The following is a 27,088-nucleotide window of genomic DNA, read 5'->3' as shown; positions in this document are numbered from 1 at the left end:
AAGAAGAGAATGAATAAAAAATACATGGCGGGGCCGCTTAAATAGGCTCTCTAACAACGAGGCGGGATTTTGCTCCCGTCGCGTGACAGGCAAGTCCAGTCGGGGGGTGCGGCAGCAGCTCCCTCTCCCGGGCTTGCCTCCGCTGGCGGCAACCCGAGGCTCCCGAAGAACGTCATTCGTGGAAGGTCGGCAGCTCCCTCTCCCCTAGGCGACGTTTCCCGGGCTTGCCTCCGCTGGCGGCAACCCGAGGCTCCTGAAGACGTTATTCGTGGAAGGCGGGCCTATTCGCCCCCACGCACATGCACACAAAGGGATCAGCAACTACTGCGTCCCGCCCGCGACAACCAAGCACGTTGGGGAGACATCCTCCGTTAATCCTTTTGAACGGGCTGTCATACGTCAACCGTAACACCCCTCAGCTGCTATCCCACTACTGCGGCACCTCACCTACATGCTCCCTATACGGCGACTCTCACGCCACACTCTCCCAGATCCTTTTGGCTGCCCTGCTGATCCTCCCCCGCAGGGACAGCCCGCCACCTCAAGCTGGGAGGTCCTGATCTCGTCTACGGACCCGACATCGCAGCTTGATGCGGTGGCTCGGGCTACCATCGTCATGAACAAAAAGAACATGACCGTCTCGACGTAGTGCGGGACGTGCGGTGGTCCAGGGACAGAGAGGTGTCCAAACTCACGTGCTACAAATAAATTTTTTCTGTATGTCAACGGTGACACCGACTACATCTTCATACTTGCATTCAGTATCTGAAAACAAATACGGTCTGAAGCATATTGATCATTTTTGATGGCATTCCATATAGTCTTTTTTTTTCTTTGTTCTGCTCTCTCTTATTCTTAGAGCCTTTCAATCGCCCATGCCCTGCTGCAGGCTGATCAGCATATAGGTGAACACACACATGCCGGCAGAAATGTCAGCGTTTCATGAAATAGATTTCTCCCTCTATTTCACAAGTTTAATTAAGGTCACCGCAGTAATAATGTAAACAAAGTCCACAAGCAACTAAATCTGAGTATAGAGAAGCATTTTTCATACATCGAGATAGTCTTACACGGGCCAAGGATCGAGCCCTTTATACCGGCACCTGTGAGAGACGATAATGTGACAAGCAACCTCTGACACATGAGATCTGCCTTGCACGCCGTCGTATTAGGCAAAACTGAACACACGTGCAGCCTAAAAGAACAAATCGAAATGTATTTCCAAAGCATGCTCAGCATAAAGCGCAACTTGTATGTCGCTCCCACTAAGCAGCTGAGCATTGGGAAAAACATGGCCAACCCTTCCTCTATCGGAAAATGGGGTTTAGCGAATGGGTTTTATTCGGTGTTCCTTGGAACGAATTGCACTGACGAGTACCACGTTGTGCTCGAGCCACAACTGGTCCCACGCACTGCAACTGGCTCCGAAGTTCTGGTTGAGAAACTCGTGTTCAAATCTGGCCGTCGCACCGGGCAGGTTGGCGTTAGCGTCGCAGATGCGTGCACCACCGTTGTCGGGTTCCTGGAAGGTAAGACGACGCTGACGTTTTCCCTCAACATCGCGCTCCCGCAACTCGCGGTCCGCGGCTCTTCGCTGACGTAAGGCCTAGGCGTCGGAAACCCTAACGCTAAAATCGGCACGCCGACGACGAGCCTTTTCCCGACCGAGTTCGCGGCGCCGTTGCTTCAACGCAGCCTGCTCCTCGCGGAACGCACCACGCGCGGCCTTCCCAACCGGGCGCCGAGACTGATCTGAGACGAGGGAAGCCCGGCAGAGCGCGCGCTAACCCTCTTCCCTTCCCTTTCCTTCAGCGACACACCAAACGACCCTGCTTAACCGCGCGCGTCAGGTGATCCGGCGCCGGCACAGCTGGAACAGCTGCTCTACTCTGGAAGCAGCCGCATTTTTTTTTTTTTGCGTGACCACGACAACGCCACCTGAACTAGTGAGCCAATAGAAGCTTCGCTTGAAAAAAATAACCCTAGCTCTCGTGCCATATTGTACAGGCGTACTTCTGCGCACGCCTAGAATGCGATGTGGTGAAAGTAGTGCTTCAACTGTAACACGGAACCTTATTCTTGCTAGGACACATCACATCATGCGTTGGTTGCTATAGGTACAAAGAACGGTTTGAACAACCAACAAGCACAAGTTCAAGATTATTTAAGCACATGATTTCAATTTTTGTACGTCACTGGCTGTGACTGTTGCTCGCAGTGATCGCTCGTCATTATAGTCGGAACGGCCTGTCTTATTTGTTTTCTCGGGTTTCGAAGTCCCTCCAAGCTGCTGTTCCCCCCCCCCCCCCCCGCCCTTCCAACTACTTTTTTTTGTTATTTTCTGCAGCACGGAGGATGTGGTTTATGCGAAGCAGTTCGACTGTTGAATATTCTATTAAAGTCGGAATGCTAAATTATATGTTTTTGACGGCTCTCGCCTTCTCAGGCAAACGACTTAAAACAAATGTCGGGACACTTCAGACATTATCCTAACGACATAAATGTATAATCCAACTTCTTTTTCTGACGTCTTGAATCCGCCCCTAGTGAACCTGAAAATCTGAGCTAAAAGTGAAACTAATGAAATGTTATGCGTCGTTGAATTAGCCAAGTCACCGATGCGCTCGTTCAGATGGTGGTTACATATCGGAAATAAACTCGTGCAGCTGCTTTCACTCATCATTTTAGGAAGGCTTACTAAAATCACTCCTCCACGAAACCACCGGAAGTTACAAGGCTCACAACGCTTGCCAGAGGTTGCCACACTGTGCGGGCAGTATGGTCCTTACTTGCATCAACCGTGACAATACCGCGTCATAGCTCGGTGCATTGTAATTGATCACCTCACCAATACCCTCGACAAACCCGTTTCACAGCTTCCATCTCGTTTCATGTTTTGAGTAAAGCCGTTTCTCACAGTTATCGCGAGATAACTGCATTCTAGTTCACTTACACGTCAGCTCGAAGTGCATCGGATAAACGTTGTCCCCTCTGCAGTCCGTGACATCGTAGGCTACAGATCCGTAACCCATTTGTTAGCTCTGCCAACATCGGCAGAAGGAAAAAGTCAGCTTCTCCCAATCGGTTATTCTTTCGCTGACTGGGTACGGAATCGTCGACCTGAGTGTACAATAATGAGGCGGAAAGGTCTGCTTCTTGCGGTCAAATATTAGGCACGATTCATATTCGATTCATTGTGTACGTATATCTGAACAGTTATTTTCTCTTTTTCTTTTTTTTCTGAGTGCGTCATGCACTGTGACATCCGTCTGTCTGAAATTACTTAAAGTACACAGAGGAAGCTTGAGGTGGCCCGGAGGGGGCCACCTCTCACACTCACTAGGTGGGCTCCTCATTACAGGAGCCCATTGGCGGCCGCCGTGGCTTGTGCTCGGTCGACCAGGGCCTTCTGGCTCGCCAGGTCGGAGAAGCCGACCAGGGCTGCCTTCCAGTCCTCCCGGGTTGGGTTTGGTTTTGGGGTGAGGTTCGAAGTTGATTGGCATTCCCACACCATTTGGAAGATGTCCGAAGACTTCTCCGCACAGTGCGGGCATTTTCCTGTACAGCCAGGATCAAAGTGTTTTAAAACTGCCGGGCACAACAGTGTTTTGGTGTAAAGGTGGAGGAGTGTACGTTTCTCTGCCTTTGTAAGGCCCTTACAGAGCTTAGGATATATTGCGTGGCCGAATTGGTATAGTTGAGTAATTTCTCGAAAAGTGGGGGCGGATTTGGTTCGGGATCATTTCGTAAGGATCTGGAGGCGTTGTCCGGAGAGTGAGCACGTGGGCAGCGGCGTCTGCCGTTTATTTGCCTTCGAGGCCCATATGAGCAGGAGCCCATACGATTGTTCGAGAGGCGGGGGCCCCGACGTAGTCACTGTTTTGAAGGATGCGAGACGCAATGAGAGGAATGTACCCCTGTTCAATATTTCTACAGGCCCCTCTCGAGGTGGTGATGATGACGCGCGAGTCCTGCTCTCCGGCGGCTAGCGCGATGGAGACTATCTCCGCATGTGCTATGTCTTGAGCTCTGAATGTTAGGTCATTCAGCGCGACGTTTTCATGGACGACTGCGGCCGTGTACCATCCCCCCATGATGAGGGCCGGAGGCGTCCACGTAGAAGATTCCGTGATTGTTCTCATAGTGGCGGGCCAGTGCCTCCGCCCGCGCAAGGCGCCTGTCACTGTGGTCATCACGTGTCATGTTGGCTGGAAGAGGCCGCACGTGCAAAGCGTATCTCCGGACATCGGGGATGCGTACGCGCTCTTCCGTTAGTGTTGGGGGCTGGATGTGTAGTCGGGCTAATAGGCAGTGTCCCGACAGCGTCTTTGAAAGCATTGTATATTGATTGGTCAAGTGTGCCTCCCGGAGCTCTGCGAAAGTGTTTACCATCCCCAGGCTCATGAGGCGGTGGTTGGACGTGGTTATCGGGAGATCAAGGGCACGCTTGTACATCTTCTTGAGAATCACCTCGAGGGCGTTCACGTCAAACTTGCGCAGGTGGAAGTAAGGAGTCGGGTGGAGGACTCGACTGGTCACAAATGCATGCGCCAGCCGCAAGGCGTCTTTGCACCATAACCCCCCGCGTTTATTGGAAACCCGGCGGACCATCCGGCCCACCTCGTCCCCCACCTTACGCAATTTGGCTGTTATCGTATCAACTCGTTCGTGTTTGTGGATAGAGAGACCAAGCACTCGAATCTCATCGTGTTCGGGTATCGGGCCGCTGGCCAGGAATAGTTCCATTTTGGTGGTCCACTTAGGCGACGGGCGAATGTGCACAAATTCTGATTTGAATGGGGAGCACTGAAGGCCGCAGCGGCGGGCGGAGGCGTCCACGATCTCCGCCGCTGGCTGCAGGTTGGCCTCAATGTCTCCAACCGATCCGTGTTTGGCCCAGATGGTTGTCGTCGGCGTACAGCGCGTGCTGGACGCCTTCGACCTTCGCCAGCTGAGCCGGAAGTTTCATCATGGCCAGATTGAAAAGTAACGGCGAGAGGACCGTGCCCTGTGGTGTATTTCTCGTTCCCAGTTGTTAGGGGCCGTGTTCTTCGTCGTGTATTCGGACGAAAGATTGTCGATCAGAGAGAAATTGCTTGACATACTGGAATGTGTTAGGTCCACAGTCTGGGAGAGATGTTGCAGGATAATTTCATGTGTGACATTGTCGAAAGCCCCCTTCAAGTCTAAGCGAGTATTGCCTTATCGTTGAGGGGGTATTAGGGCTGAGAATTTCTCGGTCGAGTTGAAGCAGAACATCCTGCATGGACCGGTGCGGGCGGAAACCAAACACGGTGTCTAGAAATGCATTTTGGTATTCCAGAAGCCCAGATGCCTGTCCCGCACCATGGTCTCCATCAGCTTTTCCGCACAAGACGTGAGGGAGGTTGTCTGTATTTATGGCTTTGTCGGCTTTTGGAATGAAAGTTGCCACAGCGGTCTTCCATTCGATTGGGAGAGGTACCTCACCAAGCCAGATCGAGTTGATGAAAGCGAGGAGGGTATCGTAGGTGGGGTCGGGAAGATTGGCAAGCAGTTTCGTGGTTATATTATCCCGTCCCGGTGCCGTTCCTCGTTTCGTTTTAGCTAGGGCCGCCTTCAGGTTATGCAGCGGGCGGGAACAGCTGATCCAGCTCCGCGTTCTCTGAACCTACATACGAGTACGCGGGACCTCGGGGGTCCTGTTGAGTGCAAAGGTACTGGTAGCGTAGTTTGTACGCTAATTTTGAGGTATCTCCATCGAAGTTATGAATAGCTCATTGGAGATACTTTGGGTCTCGGCGCGTGTTTGAGTCGGGTCATATATAGGGCGCGGAAGAGGCGCCATGTGCTCCGGCTAGACATTTGTCTGGCCGCCGTGTTACAGCGGTCCACCCAGTTCGAGTCGGCGAGCTGGGCCGCGTATTCTGCCGCTCGCTAGGTGAGCTGGGCGATGCTAATTTTAGCTTTCTATTATGTTTTTGGCGGCGCCATCTGCGGACGAGGCTGTGCCGCGCCTCCCAGAGGTGCAGAAGGTGGTTGTCTACCTCCGGCGTTGCCCCCGAGAGTTGAATTTGGGTTTCCGTCGAACGAAGGTGTGTAACCAATTCTTGTGCCCACGCGTGGTATCCTTGTTCGCAGATAGAGGCCGAATTGATGTATCTTTGCCGGAACTTATTCCAGTCGGGGAGCCCAGCTTGTGCGTGTGGTCTTGCCAATGGTTTAGTCATTACAGTGGTAGTGATAAGGCCGTGGTCACTCCCGAGGGTTTCCTCGGTGTTGGCCCATTCTACGTGTCTAATGTTTTTCGTAAAGATAAGATCCGTACACGTATCCCGGGTCACGGAGTTACCCACCCGCGTTGGACATGCAGGGTCGGTGTGGAGAGTCAGACCCAGCGGGGACGCAAGTTCCGCTAGCTTGCGTCCCCGCGTCTTCTCACGCACGTACCCCCCAAGTGTGGGTGTTGAAATCGCCCACAATCATCATAGGGTCCCTGCCCGTAGCCTTTAGAGCGCGGCTAAAGAGCGCTGCGAACGTTACATTTTTGAGTCTGGGAGAACAGTATGTGGAGTGGTGCATCATGTTTCTTGAGCGGAAGAAGTGTCGCCATCACATACGAATATTCAGTTTCAAGTTCCAAGTCGACTAGGTTAGCCGTATAATTTTTATGCACACAGACGCAGGAAGAGGGGTCCTGCTGGAAGGTGATGTAGCTTGTAAGGGTGGCGCCGCTTCCTGACTCATGGAGGGCAACCACCGCCGGAAGCGAGTCGAGAGTTAAAAGGAACAGTCGGAGATTCGCCCACTTTGCTCGGGACTGGAAGCCCCGACAGTTCCATTGGACAATGTGAACGGGAGTGGCCGAATGGGTTTTTTGGGAGCGCCTGATCTTAGGGCTGCTCGCCACGGTAAGTTAGGCTGAGGTGGGATTGTAGTGACGCTGCTCCGGAGCCAGCACTCACAAGGAGGGCGGAGTCCTCCATACTGGAGAGCGAGCAGCTGTCGTCATCGTCTACCGCGGTGGTACGACTAGAAGTTTTCAGAGGGCGGCCGGATACGTCCGTGTAGGGACCACCGAGCCTGCGCGAGGGTCGCGAGAAGTGCGCAATTTGTTGGGCAATCATCGCGGGGATTGTATCTTGCAATTATAAGATGGCGGTAACCATCATTGAGATTTGGGGGGGGGGGGGGGAGAAGAAGCAGCCCCGCCCAATTTGCTCACCTGGCGTCCGTTTTTGACGAAATTGACCCAGGCCCCAGTTTTGCCGTGCGTCTCCGCCGCCGTGCGTTCCTCCAGGCCGCCGTGTGGTGGCGGCTGGTCGCTGGGTTGCCCAAGATGGCCACTTTTGTTCTTGGGCGCCATTTTCTTTTTCCCGCCCTTTTTGGCGGCCATCTTGGGTGTGCGGAATTTCGCCGCACAGTCGCGAGAGTTGGTGGCATGGGTCACCACCGCACACAGAACACCGGGGAACACAGTTGTGAGGGGCCCGCACTCCCTCCACTAACGGAGCGTCGAGTCCGCAGAGTCCACACGTGTTCGGCTGTAGGTTTGGACATGCATCCGCGCCGTGCCCGACGGCCCCACACTGGCCGCAGGCCGGATAGTTTTGTAATAGCTTTGCACAGAGACGACCATGTTGTCAGTAATGCGCGTAACGGGGCTTCTCCTTGCCCGCGAAGGTGATGCGTGCCTTCTTGGATGTTCCGAATTATCGGATTTCCACGATGGTGCCGGCACGCCAGCACACTCGGTGTTGAAGAGTTTCCGTGGTGTCCGTGTTACGCACCATGATCACTCCGTGGCACGTGTTGCCGCCGTCTTGTCTCAGGTAACCGTGAAGCGGGACCGATCCCTTCTCGGTATTCACTGCAAAGTCCCCGATGAGCCGGTCAGCCGCCTAGATGTCCGGGGTATGCACGATGATGATGTTTCGGTCTCGCGATGGCAGAACAGAGGTGGCGCGTGCCCGTTCCGGCCCGAGGTACGCCGAGATGGCGGTCCCCGTAGCCAGTTTCCGTGAACGCCTTCTGAAGAGAAATACGTTCTCTGGGCTTCATGACTATAACGTAGTCTTCAGGAGTGGGTTTGAGCATTGGGCGCGGCTTCCACTTCGCGAACGCCTTGCCCTTGCGTCCCGTGGCGCGCTTCGCGGGACCGTTCACGTTTCCGACCGATGAGCCGGCAGCCGGGGTGGCGTTGGACGCCGTCATCTTGGTTTTGTCCTGGGAGCAGCGTTCGGCCACTTGAAGTAAAGCTTGACTCCGAATTTTCGGAAAAGTCCGTCGAATTTGCGTCACCGGTGGTGGGGACCAAGGTCCATGCCATCGCCTCAGGGTCGTAAGCGCGTAATTGGAGCGCGGATGCCGCTACTTTGCCCTCGGAGGGCCGATATTTTGCCCTCGGAAGGCACTAGTCCAGCCTTTGTATGACTAGGCAGTTTTGCACAGTCGAAAAGAATCTTCACAAACTTTGACGAGCCGAGCCGTCGAGCGTTGATGATTTTGCATGGTGGCGTGCAAACGATCATACTTTTTAAGAAGTCGTCTTGAAGTTCCAGATCAACATCAGATATGACACAAGCTGTTACATCCGAGTCCGGTGGTAAGCCCGCGTGTTGACACCAGGGAGTTGAGACAGACCAAGTTGAGTTTGCACCGTCTTCTCATCTGTTGTGTCCACGGCAATGATATTTTTCCTTGAGTTCACGCGAACCTCTTGAATAAGAAAGACCCTGGGCCAGTTTGAAAAAAAAAATCATGCAGTTTCTGTTTGGAGATGGCATTCAGGCTTACCATCACGTCGACCGGTACGAAGGCTACTGTCGTAGTCACAATGCTGCTGTATATGATGGTTGCTTCGCTTGATGAGGATGTCGAAGACTTCCGTCTTGAACGCCTCTGAAAACAAACCGCAGGCCTCCGAAAACAAAATTCATGCCTCTCAGAACAAAATGACGTCACTTCTGCTATTAACGGATATGACGTCATGTTATTTTTTCTTCCGCCGGCAGTGTTTCCTCCTCACACAGATGGCGCTAAGCCCCGTGAACCGCCGATAAACCGCCATGTTTTGAACATATTGGCTTCTATGGAAGCTTCGCTACTAGGTATATTTACCTTGATTGAACCTGATAACATTTTACCTCCCTTCCCTTATTTCAATTATGCAGTCATGCCTGATATTACCTTTTGTCTTTATGGCATTGAGACACTAATTTATTAAAACTTACGTCATCGTCTGGTGTCGATGAAATAAATGCAAAAAATGCTGAAAAACACCAAAACAACTGTGAACGGCATTTTATGTGCTATTTTTTAGCCATTATTGTCAGCAGCAGTGGTGCCGGAATACCGGAGAGTATGCAAGATTGTTCCAGGCCCCAAAAAAGGTTCTCAATTGTTGTGCTGTAGTTATCGTCCCATTTCACTCACCTGCAGTGTTTGTTGCAAACTAATGGAACTTTTTATTTACTTTCAGATCGCAAACTTTTTAGTATCCAATAACCTATTTCATCCAGCTCAACATGGCTTTCGTAAAGGTCTTTCATGTGACACTCAACTAGCTTTATTTTTTGATGATCTAAGTTTTAACCTCGACTTGAACGTACCTGTAGATGCCCTTTTCTTACACTTTGAAAGGTCATTTGACAACGTTCCACACCAACAGCTACTCCTAAAACTTTACCGTCTCAACATTAATCCATCTGTACTAGACTGGATACGTAACTTTCTCACAAACCGGCAGCAGTTTGTATTTGATGACACTCGTCAAAACCATCTCCTGTAGTTCCGGGCGTACCACAAGGCACAGAGCTCGGAGCACTACTCTTCCTAATTTACATTAATGACCTTCCTACTGAGATCTCTTCTGATATTCGATTGTTCGCAGACGATTGTGTAGTCTATCGACGCATAATTAACACTTCAGATATAGATTTACTTGAAAATGATCTAAATTGCATTCTTATGGTGTAACTAATGGCTGATTTGTTTAAATACAAAAAAAAACTTCACTAGTTTCTTTCCATAGCAGACAGCGCCACCAATCCGGGAATTACACCATATACGGCTCCGAAATATCATCCGTTGACTCATATACCTTATCAACTACACTAACTTGGTCACATCATGTAATTAACATAGCGAATGCCGCCAATCGTAACCCTCGGTTTTCTGCGCCGGAACATACGACTTGCTTCCCTATCAGTAAAATTATTAGCTTACGTTACATATGTGCGCCCCAATTTAGAATGTGCATGCGCTGTCTGGGATCCACATCAACATAACCTATCTAATACTCTTGAATCAGTTCAAAACCGTGCAGCCCGGTTTATCTACTCTGAATATTCTTACCATGCAAGTGTTTCAGAACTAAAAACCCGTGCCGGTCTTACTAATCCCGAATCACGACGTCATATTTCCAGACTGCGTATTTTTCACAAGTTCTATCATTCACCAATTCAAATTTCACCTATGTTACCAGCTAATGGTCACTCCAGCCGAATTAACCACAGAAAAGCCGCATATCCTCCCCCGGCGCAGACTACCTCCCATCTACGTTCATTTATCACGAAAAACCCCAAGGAACTGGAACGGTCTGCCTGCCGACGCCATGAACCACTCTGACGCACATCACTTCAAGGCTGTTCTCGAATCATTGTGTTGTTAAACTCAGCCAATCCCTCATGTAATACCCCATCTCAGGGGCCCTTGAGGTATAATAAATAAATAAATAAATAAATAAATAAATAAATAAATAAATAAATAAATAAATAAATAAAAGGAGAGGGAAGAAAAGTGCATGGTAATTGTAATATGTGGCAATATTTTCATGTTCCTGGCCTATAATTAGAAGCCTTACCATAATTAATAAACGCCCACGTTCGTTTCTTAATTTGTTATGCGGTGTTCGTTGTTAGTTTTCACGGTGTCCTTATTGAAATAAACAAAGCACCTCTATATTTGGCGAAAATGGGGTGCTTCTTATGAGTACTGTTTAGGGAAAGGTCAAAGTGTGTGGGTTAATTGGGGCGTTTTCAATAAATAACGTATTCAATTGCTCCGTAGCGGTATGAGTGATTTACGATCGGCGCAAAATTTATACTGCGGCCCTGCAGTGACTACGAATGTAACCGAGGTCAAACTTAGCAGATCTTTTTGTCGGGCTAGTTGGTGCAGGTTACTCAAGTACTAAAGCGCCAAACAGACGACACAAGAAACGCTCGTCCATGTCTCTTCTTGTGCCATTTGTTTGGCGCTTTAGTACTTCAAACTTAGCGAGGGGGAGCAGGTGGTTATGGCAAATAAGTAGGCGAAGTTAACCCTGTGTGAAGCGGCGTTACTATTTCGTAGCATATTGTGTTCTACGCAGCGTCCGAGACCCGCGGACGGGTACCTGTTTACTAACGCGCCAAGTGGCCGTTTAGTAAGGTACTTATTTTTCAATGTTCCTAGATCAGGGTTTCTCCTCCAGGGAGCAGTGCCTGCGAATTCTTCATCAATGTGCTAGCACGCGCACACATTGTATTTTTCCCCAAGTTTTCTTTTGGTAACTATTTTTATGCCTTTCCTAGCTGCATGTCCACTAAAATTACGTACAGAAGACGCAATCAAAATGATCATCAATCGGAAGCCTTGGCATTCCTTATGCACGTGAATCTTTCGAATTTCTGTTCGCGACTGTATGGTTGAATGGCAGGATCGTGCATAACACTCAGCTTTCTTTTGTCAGGAGGCGTAAGTTTCCTACTTTTTTTTCATTTCTGTCCGTCTCTTAGCTACAGGCATTCCGCAATATTGTACAAGAGGGCAGCAATAAGAAATACATGCACGAACATTTTTAAAAGCATAGCTTGGATGGATGAATGGATGGAAAAACTTTATTGAGAGCCCTGAGAAACGCGATTATCGCGCAGCTTCTCACAAGAAAACTAGGCATTCACATTTCTGTTTGTGACCACTTGGTAAGAGACATGCCAGGGTGAAGCAGAATTCCTTCGCGCATTCGGGGCGCACGGTGCGGACTCTGCCACTGGCAGTCCTGCAGCTGTCGCAGCTCGACTGGCTGCCGTAGCCAATACGAAGCCTGACCAGAATGCTCGCACCTTCGCCGAAGCCAGTTGCCAGCAAGACGGCGCTCGCCAACAGGACGCCGTGCGCCAACAAACCTGCAACATGGTCGCCGGCCCGCAAATCGTGCGCCTTTCACTTCATCGGACCCAAACATGAAACAGCTTCTGTGGAAAGACGTTTCACTTCCGTGTTCTACCGATTCGTATGAAAGAGAGAGATCAACCCTGCTTTTTTCATTTTCTATCTGCACTCGCCGCCTGTTCCCCTCTCCCTATAAAATTCAGTTAAAGAATATATTCTTGGGTCCTACGTGCCGAAACAACGATTTGATTATGAGGCACGATGTAGTGGGGGACTGCGGATTAATTTCGACCACCTGGGGTTCTTTACCGTGCAACCAACGCACAGTACACCGGTGTTTCTGCATTTCACCCCCTTCAAAATGCAGCCGCCGCGGCCGGGATCCGATTCCGCGTCCTCGGGCTTAGCAGCGCATCACCATAGCCACTGCGCCACCATGGCGGGTTTCTTTTCCTTCAAGTCTGCAGCATAATTTCAATCGATGTGTTTCGATATGTTTCCGATATATCTGAAATATATATTGTTTCATCAGTATCTTGCTTTATATTCACTTTCGTGGCGTGCAGAATTGTGCACATAGCGCCTGAAGGGCATATCAAGGTTACAATGTTAATTCCTTGACTAGCCGGTTCACGTAATAGCTTTCGCTGAGACCTTCGCCGATCCTTTGAAGACAACCAACAAAAAAACGAAGCGGCTGGTAGCGTCACTTTTGTTTTTTTCTTTTATTTACGTTTCTATCGTAGAATGCGCTGGAGGCGCAGCGATATGGCTCCCACAAAAGCACCCACGACGAACAGTCCGATGGCCCCCGCTACGAAAGTCACCACACGCACCGTCTTCGTAAGGCCACTGATTTCGTTCTTCGGCAGGACTGGCTGATCAGGTGCTTGATATCTGTAAAAAAGCGCAGGCGGAGCTTTCCGCACCGTCAGATTACCGTCAAACCAGTGGGGCCCTCGAGACTGAAAGGCAGCAGCGCTCGAGGCCTTGCCAGCCGGAAAATTGTCGTCGCCGGTGCTCCTAAGCTGAACGCGGTGCAGCCGTAAACAAGATGTCATCCTGTAAAAAACGTAGAGGTTTTAGTTTTGATGTCGTCTAGAAGGAGTTCAGTGTAACGCAACTACTTCATAGACAAAGAGAAAAGTGACAACTTAGAAAAGTTTCTGGAAGTTAGCGCTATGTGTTTGTCTGGTTCTTGTTCTGTGTCCACGTACGAGTTGCGTTACAATAAACGCCTTTCTAATAACATACCAGCTATTTCAAATTGAAACCTTGATGAAATTGGGGCCATCCAGATTTCCGGAAAAAATAAACATCTAGAAAGATACTTAGTCGCCTTAGAAAAAGCAATTTGTGTATGCCACTTCAAGTCGAAGCCCATAGATCGAGGTATCTGTTTCCAAGAATATCTACTGCTATGTTGAAAATCTCACTTGAATCAGTTTCACACTGCAATGAATGCTTCGCGTTATTGCATTCGGAGAACGTTTCCGCAGAGCAGTGAGAAGATAGCTGTCACAGCATACTGCGGATATCCAGCCTATAAGGGTAGACATACGCACAGTAAATTCTTTCGATTATGGTTTTCCTTGCGAGTCCGTCACTCTCCTTAGTATATATTTATTAAACTGACGTGGTTAGGCATCCACTGAAATAGTACCGCGCGGCCCTGCGCTGAATCATTTTGAAAGGTGCTCGCTACGTATCAACTGCGCAAGTACAGCACGTCTTTCAATGTATGTCATTTTCCTTTCATGTTCTTCTCTGTCCGCTCTTTCAAGGAGAAAGAAGGCCTAGTACTGCTATATTGACTTCGTCGTCCATGTACAGTGTTGTTGCGCACCTATCTTGCTCTTAATTTGTCGTTACAAAATACCCGAATATAGTTGTTTGTGTTGTAGTTGATAACAGATGAAGTAATATGGGAGCTTGAAAACTTAGAACCCAGCCTTAAGAGCGTCCTGCAGGAATTAAATAAAGCTTTTCCAGTCCAGTCAGCGCTGTTTCTAAAAGCTAGCTGACATGCTAAACCCACGAGATAGAAAACGTGCGATTGGTTAGTTTAGTTAGTTTGTTTGTTTGTTTGTTTGTTTGTTTGTTGGTTTGTTTGTTTGTTTGTTTGTTTGTTTGTTTCTTTGGTTGTTTGGTTGTTTGGTTGTTTGTTTGTTTGCACCTAATGTCTTACTTAGCTGCTACGTCCTTCACAAAATCACCTGCGCCACCTAAACAACTAATTAAGAACAGAAGAAATGCGCGGAAGTAAATAAAGTATATTTCAAATATTTTTCATATTTTATGGAAAGTTAGGTACAAATAAACAGGTTTTCTCACCTTTTTTCCAGGCGCATTGACTTCAATTTTCAGCGTCTTCTCATCCACGTCTTTTTGAAGTGAGGCCTTCATTTGTTCTAATGTAGACTCATTCTTAACGGAAGTGAACCCATCAAGCAATGAAAACTGAATATACAGCTTTCTTTGTTCATCGAATACCTACAAGCGATGTAAGAAAATGTTGATTATTTGCTGATTTGTTATACGCTAACAATGCTCAGTATTCGTGTTCTGCTGACATGACACTTACAGCACGCAGTCGTCCAATCCTAAGTGGTCCAAGTTTCGATTTCAAACTTTGCACTATCTGCGCTTTGCACATCGCCAAAAATAGCGGCTCGACGGTGACGCTCACCACGTCTTCATACTTAGTTTCGGGATCTGAAAACAACGATGGCAGGAAGCATATTGATCATTTCTGGTGCATGAGATCCCATATCGAAGGGCAGCAACTATCATTTTACACGCAAATACCAAGTCCCTTTCTTTCATAGCTTCTTTCTTTCGTCTGATCTCTCTCTCTCTCTCTCTCTCTCGCTCTCTTAGAGCGTTTCAGTCTCTCATCCCCTCCTCCTTAGAGAACAGGATGTAGACGATTATGCACATGCCGGCAGAAATGTCCGTGTTTCATTAAACAGATTTGTCCCTCTATTTCTCACGTTTAATTAGGGTCACCGTAATAATAATGTACAGTGTAAGTAACAAAGTCCACAAGCAACTAACTCTTAGAGAAGTGAAACATTTTCCATGCACCAAGATAATGAATATACGTTTTGGCGCCTCCCACGGGCCAAAGTTAGAGCCCTTAACACCGGCACCTGCGAGAGTCCTGCACATGCCGAACAACCTGTGACGTATAAGATCTGCCTTGCACAGCGTCGTATTAGGCAAAACTGAACAAAATTACAGCCTGAAAGAGCAAATTGAGATGAATTTCCAAACCGTGCTCAGTACAAAACGCAATCTGCATGTCCCTACCACTCAGCAGCTGAGCATTCGAAAAAATATAACCCCACCTCTTCTTGCCATTTTTTTTTTTTTTTTTTTTTGCTAAGGACGCATCGCTCATGCGCCGGTATAGCTACAGGTATAAAGAGTGGTTTGAACAACCAAACAAGCACGAATTTACGATTATTTTTGCGCCCGATCTCAATTTCTGTTCCCAATTCAATTGTAATTTAATTTCCAATTGGCTGCGACTGTTGCTCGCGGCGACTACTCCCCATTGTAACCGAGACCGCTACCGCTCCCCCCCCCCCCCCCCCCCCCCCACCACCACCACCATATCCATATCCTAATTCTTGTGTTATTTTATGCAGCACGGAGGATGGTACAACACGCAGAGTTGTGGTTCAGGCGAAGCAGCTTGACTGTTGAATTCTCTATTAAAATTGGTAGCAATCACACATATTTACGAACGAATGATATCGCAGAGGGCACCTGAAAACAGTCTGTTTGCAGCTGTGGAGCTAGGTCGAAAAGCGGTACTTAGTATATTTATCGCGAAGTCAAAATGCCAACCAATACTGCGCCGTCAACGTAAGCGTTTCAGCTAAGCATATCTTCGGCGCCGCTTTCCTTCAGATTCTGAATAGAACAGCTCTTGCGACTATTGCTGGAAGACTCGACAATTTAAATCAGATGTTTTTGACGGCACTTTGACGCCTCGTCTGGCAGACCACTTAGAATATATGTCATGACAGTTCAGAGATTGCTCTGGCGACATAAATGTGTGAGCTACGTACTTTATTTTGTGCCTCTCGGATCCGTCTGTAGTGAATGTTATAAACTGAAACAAAAGTAAACACTAAGAAATGCTATGCGTCGTTGAATTAGCCAAGGGCACATTACACACTCTTCGAGATGACAAATTAGTAACATTACTTTTGCGGAAATATCGTATTACTGTTATGCCTCATGTATAGACAGAGGCGGCTTAAAAAACAGTTCAATAAGCAAGATGTCAAAACACAGCAGCATGGCTACTGATGTGCTCGTTCTAGTGAGCAGGTACTTTCGTATCATAACTAAACTCGTGCAGCGGCTTTCACTCATCATTGGAGGGAGGCTTACTAAAATCAGTCCTCAACGAGCCCTCCCGGATAGCACAGGGCTCCCAACGCTTGCCAGATTTTGCCGCACTGTGCGCACAGTATGGTCGCAGTCCTCACTCGCATCATCAGTGAGAATACCGCGTAACGGTTCGATGCATTGTAATTGATCACCTCACCAATACCTCTCGATACACCCGTTTCACAGCTTCCTTCTCGTTGCCATGTTTCGAATAAAGATCATTTCTTGCAGTTTTCGCGAGAGCAGTGCATTCTAGTTTACTTACACTTGAGTTCGAACTGCATAGGATAAACATTGTCCCCCATGCAGTCAGTGACATCGAAGGCCTTCAGATCTGTCACCCATTTGTTGGCTTTGTCAACTCGATAGAAAGAAAAGGTCAGCTTCTCCCAATCGGTGGTTCCTTCGCTGACGGGTACGGAATCGTCGACCTGAGTATACAATAATGAGGGGAAAAGTCAGTCTCTAGCACTCAGATATTACGCACAGCTCATATTTAATTTATTCTGTAGGTATATTTGAACAATGATTTTCTTTTCTTTATTTTTTTCTGAGTACATAATGCGCTCTTACATCGTGCCATGGTTAAACCGTCCATACGGTTCGTCCATGATGGAGCCCGAGTTGTTCCGATCCGCCTCTGCAAGGAAGCTTTGTTTCCAGCCTAGAGCTGTGACACACACTTATTTGTCTTCTCGATCCTAACCTCTCGAACTTTCTTCTTAATATGCTTGATTGTTCCTTAAAGCTACAAGTAGCATCAGACGTTTGCCACTATTGATGAAACTGTGCATTGGTCACTTGTGCGTCCAATTTGTTTCCCATGATTGAGTTCATAATTAAGAATAACATATGGCTGTTCTTTTAAGCATTTATCTTAGCCCCGAAGTGTAAATCAGAAGCTTGTAGACAACACCAGGCAACACCACAGAACTGCAAATTAAATGTTTCTGCAAGCTAGGTTTCATATGACTTGTCCTTTCCTCTACGACCGTATAGCCGTAAAGAAGAAAGAAAATGCTCATGAAATTTCAGAAATATTGCTTCACAAAACACCCACTCCACGTTTTCAGCAGCGTCGAGGTAAGACATATTTTTCCTATACAACTTCAACGCAGTGAAAGCTGTCAGCATACGCTAGAAGCTGGAGCTCATGAACCCTGCCCAGCAACAATCGCATAGACAATGGGGGCGACACTGCTCCTTCAATGTCTCCTTGATACCGCTAATATCTAAAGGCCAGAATCCATTGCGATGTCATATAGTTCAAATTTCGCGGGTGACATATTTGCCTTCACCCCTCCCCCTCCGCTTATAAGAGAAAATTAAAAGCGAGTCACTTTGATATCAATATCGTTCGTTTTGTTTACGTGGCTTCTTTTTACGCTGCTTCGAACATTTCGTGGATTTTGTTCACTACGGCAAAGAAGCGCTCGGCACCAAAGGTAATTAATTCTTAAGTTGGCTAAATGATAAATGACTTAAAATAAAATCAGTCCAGCGCTCCTAGAAGCACAGAGTCCGTATTAATCTGCTAGGCTCATCCTTTAATTTAGTGAATTGTGTGCACGTTTACTGCGACAATGTTATCATATGCAGTTGGCGGTACGTAGCAAGGCAGGCGGAAGACGACGTTGCCTGTGTATACTAATTTACACAAGTGCAACACGTCATGTAGATTAAGCGCCGTGAATGCTCAAAGCGTGAGAACTTATGCGCCGCAAATTATGCGATTGAATTAGTTAATCGTAGCGTCGACACAAGATAATAAATTTTTGTAAAGGAATGTTGAGCCGCTAAAAGGACAAGACGAGTAAACCACAGGACAAAATGAAGGAAGTCGCAATATGCCTTATCAATGACGTTATGTCAAATCTGACAGAATAATCCATGCGCTACCGGCAAGTTTGAAAGAAGATGAAGGACCCTGTTTTCTTGCGACGCATTTCGCCTTCTGTTCTAGTAGATGTAGATCCTTGGGATATTCTGGCATGTACCCACTCCGGGGGATTGACCAAGAACGGGGTAGATCTAAATGAAATGTCCAATAGAGTGCAAAATTTATACTGACTAAGTTAGAATCGGAAGATGGAGATTAAAGCCTGCGTGATTTTGTAATTATGAATACTTTGCCATAACCATAAAAATAAAACAATTCAAATCATATTTCTGTCAAAGAAAAGGAGGCTTCAAAAATGTTGTGTTCAGAGTTTAAATCTCGTGGAACCTATAAGAAAGTCTTGGAAGGCAGTGCCAACCTTCACGTCGCTGTGCCCAAGTGTAGAGGCACACAAAGATAGTACATTTGGAACAGTTAAATCTAATCCAAGTAGGCGGCGTGGTGTTTCTACGGTTCGTTTTCTTAGGCTAGTAAATCGTCGACAAGACGATTCTGTTCTGTTCTATTCTGTTCTGTTCTATTCGGCATTCGGCTTCTGCTTCTTCATTCTGGGGTTTTACGTGCCAAAACCAGTTCTGATTAGGAGGCACGCCGTAGTGGAGGGCGCCGGATTAATTTCGACCACCTAGGGTTCTTTAACGTACACTACAACGCAAGCACACGGGCGTTTTTGCATTTCGCCTCCATAGAAATGCGGCCGCCGCGGCCGGAATTCGATCAGCTGGCTGGAATGCAGCTGAGCTGCTGCTGTTATTGTTATTGCTGATTCGCCACTTGGAGCGATGCATGATAAAAAGAAGAACATAAAATGAAATGAAACATTGACAAAAACTGGCCCTGTATTGGCGTCAGCAATATTATTATGCAACCCACTCTATTTCCTACACAAATCTGCATGCCAGCACACAAACTTTTGCTGTAACTTCCGGTCACCTGGGTGTTCACCGTAGGAGCCTGACGATGCTCTAACCTCGTTTCGCTTGATGCGTGTTCAACAACATTTTGCAATAATCGCTATTTTACTAAGTCGCTCCTCAGGACCTGACTAAAGTTCATTGTCTCTCTGTCTGTCTGCGTTGGAAGGCTGCACGTGCAATGCCCAACAGGTGTTGGGCTGTTCTGTAAATTTCGTAACATGGATACGGTACAAACATTTTCCTTTTCGAAATGTGAAAGCATTCGGAACAGAAGAATCCCCTCCCTCCTTCCCACCACTCTTTCGAAGCATTCTGTGCCCACGTAGTACACTATAAGGTAAGATTCTTTCTGCAGTCAGATACCGCACTTTCCACCGCTCCTGCTATCCGTTCTTAATGTATTGTCTTTGGAACCACGATAGAAAACGCAAGCGTCGCTTGTTGACAAGAACGGCGCCTAACTTGCGCCTCACTTGAAAGCGAATAGGCTCTCCGTTTGCACCCGCCGTCTTTGCTTAGTGGCTATGGTGCTGTGCCGCTAAGCAGGAGGTCGCGGGATCAAATCCCGGCCACGGCGGTCCCATTTCGATGGGGGCGAAATGCGAAAGCATCCGTAAACTTAGATTTAGGTGCGCGTTAAAGAACCCCCGCTGGTCCAAATTATTCAGGAGACCCCCACTACGGCGTGCCTCAGAATCAGATCGTGGCTTTGGCGCGAGAGATCTGGCACTGATATGAGTATAGGAAAGGTTCCAGAGACGTTGGCGCACTAAAATCACATTTGCCTGGCATCGCATTTTTTTTTTTTTTTTGTATACCTGTTGTGTTCATGTACCTTTACGGTTGTCGATGTCTGATAACTACAGAAAAATCTTTGCTGCGGACAGGGGCGAGGCCGGACTGTGCGGTGATGCTCCGACATTAAATATAACTTAGATGGTGGTAGTCTGAAATTTTCAACTGGTATTTGTGAGGCTACACTGGTGATCTACGCGGGGGCAATGTTCAGGAAACCTATTGTAGACAAGAGCTGCGTGTACTTCTTCAAGGTTACGAATCAACTGAAACTCATCAAACAGCTAACGCGATATTATCTTAGAAGAACTATGTGCATGGGAAAGCAGCACATGTGAGTTCCTTGCGGCTTCGTGAAAACTGCTAGTAATCTGTGCTACCTAAAAAAACAGTTGGTTTTCGATCCGGCACACCATTAATTGTCGGAAAGAAAGGCCAGCATTGCTCATAAAAAATGGTACTATATTTTTTTAATGCGAAGCATTTCTTGGCGAACGTTTGCTATTTGCAGTATCTATCTATATATATATATATATATATATATATATATATCTAGCCACCTACGTCTTCGTGCTCTCATAGTCCTTTCGTCAACTTGGTATGTACAGAAATTGGCATACTGTTACAAGAGTACATGACGAACATAAACGAAATGCTAAAAAAACAGTTTGTTTTCGACCCTGCACACCATTAATTGTCGGAAAGAAAGGCCAGCATTGCTCATAAGAAATGGCACTATATTTTTTTTGAATGCAAAGCATTTCTTGGCGAACGTTTGCTATTTGCAGTATCTATCTATCTGTCTGTCTATCTATCTATCTATCTATCTATCTATCTATCTATCTATCTATCTATATCTATCTGGCTAGCCGCCTACGTCTTTGTGCTCTCATGGTCGTTTCATCAACTTGGTATGTACAGAAATTGGCATACTGTTACAAGAGTACATGACGAACATAAATGACATGCCATGACATGTGTGTCTTGTAGGTCATGAAACATCCGCCTACGTCTTGGTGCCCTCATGGTCGTTTCGTTAACTTGGTAGGTACCAAAATTGACATGGTATGACAGGAGTGTATGGTGAACATAAATGATAGGTCATGACATCAATATCATGACATGCGTGTCATGTAGGTCAAGAGAATTACTCCGCGAAAAAGATTACCACTCAAAAATCACTGGAATGGGTTCGGACGTGGACACTAAGTGAAGCAAACACTAAAGGGTGATGGCAGAAATCGTAGTCATGAGCATGACTCAGCATAAACGACAATGACTCAGCATAAATGACAATGACTCAGCGAAAAAATATTAACACTCAAAAACCACTGAAATGGGTTCTGACGTGGGTAATAAGTGAAGGAAAGACTAAAGGATGATGGTAGAAGACATAGTCATGAGCATGACTCAGCAAAAATGACAATGACTCAGCGAAAAAATATTAACACTCAAAAACCACTGGAATGGGTTCTGACGTGGGTACTAAAGGAAGAAAGGTCGTAGTCAGCGAAAATGTGTCTCCGCATGATCCTTGCAACTGCCAGTGGGCATTAGGGGCTCTAATTTATCACCCCAACGTCATTGACACTAGCCTCTAGGGACACGCATCAACCAAGACGACATAAAAACGACAAGGGCACACGCTTCGTCGTTCGTTAGAATGTTGCGCCCCGAGCATTGCCTAGCTGAAGCTCGGCAATGTTCACGCCTCTAATCTCTATCGCAAGCATACCTAGTGCTGCGTCACGCTGACATTTTGAATTCTCGAACACTGCTGCCTCGTGATAAGCGTGTCACGGCGAATGGCGAATGGCTATCGCGTCATTCTTTTTTGCTTTGACCTCTCGCTAGGTGTGTTCTGGCTCGGCTCTCAACCATACAAGGCTTCAGCGTAGGTGCCTTGAGATCAAGGTTTTATTTCACAGGCGTCACGCAGAGGGCGATCCACGACGGACGTGGAGGAGCGCTTCTTCTGGTTTATTGTTCTGATTTAATAATGCTACACGTATGCCTTCCACAGCACCGCATAGAGTATCGGCAAGATGGAGCATAGTCGGCAACTAAGTCGCCTCGTATGCGTACAATAATGCGAGGCCGCGCGAATTCGAGACCTTCGGCAGGTCATTCTTGCGATTTTTTATTCAATTATAGGACACTCCAGGCGCATTTCTGCCGTCGCCGTGATGTTTCGTATAAAGTCTCACGGCGATAAAATCATCGCAGTGCGCGCGCCGTATGCTGTTTGTGCGAGTGATAGCGTGCGAGCGTGATCCGGCGATCGCGGCTGAATCTCGCGCACGCAAGAGAGGGAAGCGGGAAGGAAGCGCGCCGTCTGCCGTCGTGCGCAATGCTCTGGGAAAGGGTGGGGAAGGGGAGGGACGTTCTACTCCAGGAGGCCGCGAGAACGCAGCGCACGGCGGACTGTGTCCCCGACGCAGATGGCTTTCAAGATACAACGGCGCGCGGACGCGCGCGCCCGCCCGGGACGCAAGGTGGAGGAAAGGGAGTGGGAGGGGCGCATTATGCTACGGGCTGTCCCGGCGGCTACTCGTGCCCGCGCGGGCCGCTGTATCTTGAAATCCATCTGCGTCGGGGACACAGGCCGCCGTGCGCTGGGTTTTCACGGCTTACTTCGCGTTGAGGCGAGACGCAGCACGAAGGTCAATTCGTTTGCTGCCGCGATTTCCTCACTCCAGCGTTTTGACAGCGAGTTTCCGTGGTCATCGAGTGAGATGTGTTCACGTTAAGCTTGTGTGCGCGTCACACCATGCTTGTTCATTGAGTTAGAATGCCTATGTTTACAAGTTTATACGGCCGATAAAACTACTATCCTTACTTGGTATACATATCCAGTTATTCGCTATCGCAATCGATGTTTCGCTTTTACAGCGTAAGCTGTTATGGGCTCGTTCCAATAGGCGTTTCGGGTCGCAATGATGCCGCCGCCGCCGCCGCCCCGTAGCCGCTATCGCATGCGAAAAAGGGTACCCGCTCTCCGCCGGAATCGAACCCAGGCCCGCTGAGTGGGAGGCGGATACTCTACCACTGAGCTACGCAAGCGCTTGCTATCCGAGAGCGGGAAAGGCGCTAGCCATCGGCGATGGAACGCGTCGGCTTGCACGCGCTACCGTGTCCCAGGCAGGCCGCGTCGGGAGCGAATGTGACAGCCGTAGTTGCATTGTCGGTCGCTTGGCTGGGTCGAACGGCGCTAGCCATCGGCGATGGAACACGTTGGCTTGCACGCGCGACGGTTTCCCAAGCGCGTTCCTGACGCATTCACTTACTAGGTAGTACTGTCGAAACGCTCGTCTAGCTTACGCTGTGACTGTGCTGCGTGTGCGGCGCAGGCCTGGCATTTTTATTGCGATAGCAATTATATGGACACTCCAAAGCAGATTTCTGCCGTCGGCGTCGCCGTCGTCGTCGCCGTCGCCGTGAGGTTCCGTATGACGTCAATGAAGATGAAATCGTCGCCGCGCGCCGAACGCTGTATGTGCGAGTGAAAGGGCGCGAGGGACGCGCGCTTTCACGGGGAGTGAACGCACGGCGGAGAACAAACGCGCGTTCTGCGCCGTGCTCGCTTAAGGGCTGCAGAATTAGGCGTCTCGTTTCTCCTTTACAATCACCATATATGTAGAGCAAACGCGCCTTCTTCAGACGCGCGAGAGGCCGTGGGGGAGGGGGAAGGAAGGGACGCGACGTTTAGCTGCGGCACCAAGTGCCTATTTATATGAGAGGCTCCAGCAACAGTCACCAACGCCGCACGCATTTTGAGCTAACGCGGGCAAAACGCCGATGGCGTCGACAACAGTTCTGCGTGTTGTTGCTACCAAAGCCGCTCACCTTACTTCGTATGACATTGCTGTGTTGCTATCGCATTCATTGCTTCGCCCTTAGGGCGAAACTGTGACATTTTTTTTTATTGCAATAGCAATTATATTGACACTCCAAAGCGGTTGTCGCAGTTTCATCTGAAAGGCGAAGCATCAATTGCGATAGCAAATTTGTAGAGAGCTATAAGGAGTAACGATAGTAGCTTTATCAGCTGTATAAACTTGGACATGCAGCAGCACCGGCAACACGCAGAACTGTTGTCGACGCCGTCGGCGTTTTGCCCGCGTTCGCACAAAATGCGTGCTGCGTTGGTGACTGTTGCCGGAGCCTCTGATATAAATAGGCACTTGGTGCCGCAGCTCAACGTCGCCTCCCTTCCCTCCCCCTCCCCCCACGGCCTTTCGTGCGTCAGAAGAAGGCGCGTTTGCTCTACATATATGGTTATTGTAAAGGAGGAAAGAGACGCCTACTTCTGCAGCCCTTAAGGGAGCACGGCACAGAACGCGCGTTTGTTCTCCGCCGTTCGTTCACTCCCCGTGAAAGCGCGCGTCCCTCGCGCCCTTTCACTCGCACATACAACGTTCGGCCAACCTTTCCCTTTCCCTCAAGAACCACTTATCATCATCGCGCGGCGACGATTTCATCTCCATTGACGTCATACGGAACCTCACGGCGACGGCGACGGTGACGGCGACGGCGACGCCGACGGCAGAAATCTGCTTTGGAGTGTCCATATAATTGCTATCGCAATAAAAGTTGTGAGGCGAGAAGGTGGGTAAGATTTCCGACGCTGCTAGACGAGTGTCCCATTCTGATCTCGTCGAAAACCTCCGAGCCGCCCCCGGAGATACCGACAACAGTCACCAACGCCGCGCGCGTTCGGTGCGAACGCGGGCAGAACGCCGACTGCGTCGACAGCAGTTCTGCGCGTTGCTGGTGCTGCTGCATGTCCAAGTTTATACAGCTGATAAAACAACTATCCTTACTCCGTATAGCTCTCTACTAATTTGCTATCGCAATCGATGCTCCGCCTTTCGGGTGAAACTGCGACAAATTTTTAGATGACCTTTTAATAAGCCAATTGGTGCAAGAATTGATTCGTTTTCTAAATTATGCAACATATCTAATGTATTCGTGGAAATATTGTTGCGAGGCAGAAGCAGGTACGAATGTTGTTTAACGAACGCAAGCACGAACAACGCAGACCACTAACTAACGCAGACCACAACGCAACCACTAACTGCAATCACGCAACATCGTCATAATCCTCTCTAGTCTGCTAGTCTTGGTCTTCTTCAGTGTGGCACTATCCCGCTGGCAAGGGGGCGGCGCCGTCCCAGAGCAAGCCAACGTGGCGCAGGAAAAGCGCACACGTATAGGGCTTGAGGCGAGCGATATGAACGACATCAGTTCTTGGCTGTACAGACGGTGCTTTAGGTAGGCGCGAGAGAAATCTCACATGTACACCCGAAGGCAGACCAATGGGGGCTTGTCAAAGTGCTGGTGCCGTAGGATTCGGTAGAGTCCTGAAAAGCGTGACAAGTTTTCCTGACAGGCCGACACAATGAGATGGTGACTACAGGGGTACGAGGAAAACAGGTGAGAACTGCTCGTCTCTGTGGTGCCTATCGTAACGGGAGTTCTGGGAAGCTTGAAGAGCAGCGAGGTGGACGCGTGTACTCTGATGCACCTTTATTGCCATGTAAATTCCATTGCGGGCGAGCGTGCGCGTTGGGCGCCTGTGATCCAAATGTAACTCCCAGTGGTCTGCGGAAAGGCACCTAGCTAGCATGTCCATAAATGTTCTGTTTGGGCGTTCTGTAAGGCCGCTTGTCTGTGGACGTTAACCAGCGGCTACTTCATGCTCAGTAGAGCATAAGCGCAATATATCGTTGGTGACGTTCAATAAGGATAATTTCCGCGATCGCTGAAAAGCTGCCGAGGAGCGCCGTGGTGTGCAATGACGTCGTGTGGAAGAAAATCCACGATGTTTGGGACGCAGCTGGTAGACAGGGCTCACGTAATAGCACACCCAGTGACATAATCATTCGCAAAAATGTGTTCTAACGAGGCTTGTCCAACTGGCCCGCTATTTGTAAAACCAACGGAAAAACCTACACAAAATGATCCCACTTGCTTCAGGGATTCATTCAGTCAACTGAATGAAAATGAGTCCTTTCAACGCGCTGATTGTTTCGGAAGTAAGAGCATGGCAAAACTCGCTTTTTGTCGAAGCCACTGGCTGCAATTCGCTCTAAAAATTTGCGTAGAAGTAGCTTTCGTGGTGTGAAGTCTGTGTCTGAATGCGGCCACCTACAGTTTCGTCCTGAATAACATATGCATTACATTATGAGGTTTTACGTGGACGGGGACGCAGCCTTGAACCGAACGCGCTGGGAGACTACGCTGCTCAGCTCCACCCTCGAAGACCAACTCTGGGCCGTCCAGCGGGCCAAGGAAGCCGCCAGAGCTCAAGGGCTCATGGCCGACGCCTAAGCAGGGGTATTCGCCCAAATCCCCGAATAACTCGCCAGACTTTCAATAATGTTATCGTTCTTCTTCAAAGTAGCTAGTACAGAATCAGTGACAATATCATACATCCAGCGAGCTTTAATGAAAACCTTCATTCGTCGTTTGATCTGAAGGCTCCACTCTAGACGAACATTGAAAAATCTGCAAGGCATTGTACATGCAAACAGCACGCTCTAGAAGCCGATTTCCACTGTTACATCGGCAGACCCACGATTCAAATCTAAGCGCGATAAAATAACGTAAGTGAGCACTGTTATCTGTGAAGCAAACAGGGGACGTATTCTGCGACGTTCGCCTCGGTGATACTATCGCCTTCTCATGACGTAGCGCTCAACCAGACAAGCAGCTCATCCAATTTTGATCAACCAGCCAATCGGCGCGCGCCAGGCGGCGACACTGTCGCCGAAAGTGATCGTCGCAGAATACGTCCCAAGCCCACGGGAGGCGCCTCGGGTGCTTAGGGGTTTGAGCACAAGAAGCCGTACGTGAAGTCAGCTTATTAAAGCGAAGCTTTCTATGTCTCACTGATTCGTCCGTGAGCGCCGAAAACGCACTGCAGGAAAGC

At 48.5% G+C, this 27,088-nt stretch overlaps 1 protein-coding gene across 6 annotated transcripts in view; it reads right to left on the bottom strand.

Annotated features, from left to right (window-relative positions):
- The window catches only part of LOC119455905 (uncharacterized), an 82,891-nt gene that overhangs the window by 10,110 nt on the left and 45,693 nt on the right, over positions 1 to 27,088 (bottom strand). For 5 of the 6 annotated variants that reach the window (XM_049669413.1, XM_049669411.1, XM_049669412.1 and 2 more), the window contains exons 10-11: positions 16,808 to 16,973; positions 14,720 to 14,850 (exon numbers count right to left, since the gene is read on the bottom strand). In XM_049669413.1, the coding sequence (XP_049525370.1) occupies positions 14,720 to 14,850; positions 16,808 to 16,973 (297 nt within the window). Of the gene's footprint in view, positions 1 to 12,851; positions 13,198 to 14,469; positions 14,629 to 14,719; positions 14,851 to 16,807; positions 16,974 to 27,088 lie in introns of those variants that run through there. The other variant, XM_049669414.1, reaches the window with a different exon arrangement.

The sequence above is a fragment of the Dermacentor silvarum genome, chromosome 6 (assembly GCF_013339745.2).
Source record: "Dermacentor silvarum isolate Dsil-2018 chromosome 6, BIME_Dsil_1.4, whole genome shotgun sequence".
Classification (NCBI taxonomy): domain Eukaryota; kingdom Metazoa; phylum Arthropoda; class Arachnida; order Ixodida; family Ixodidae; genus Dermacentor; species Dermacentor silvarum.
The sequence above is the reverse complement of the archived record's forward strand: the minus strand, read 5'-3'. Positions and strand labels throughout refer to the sequence as shown.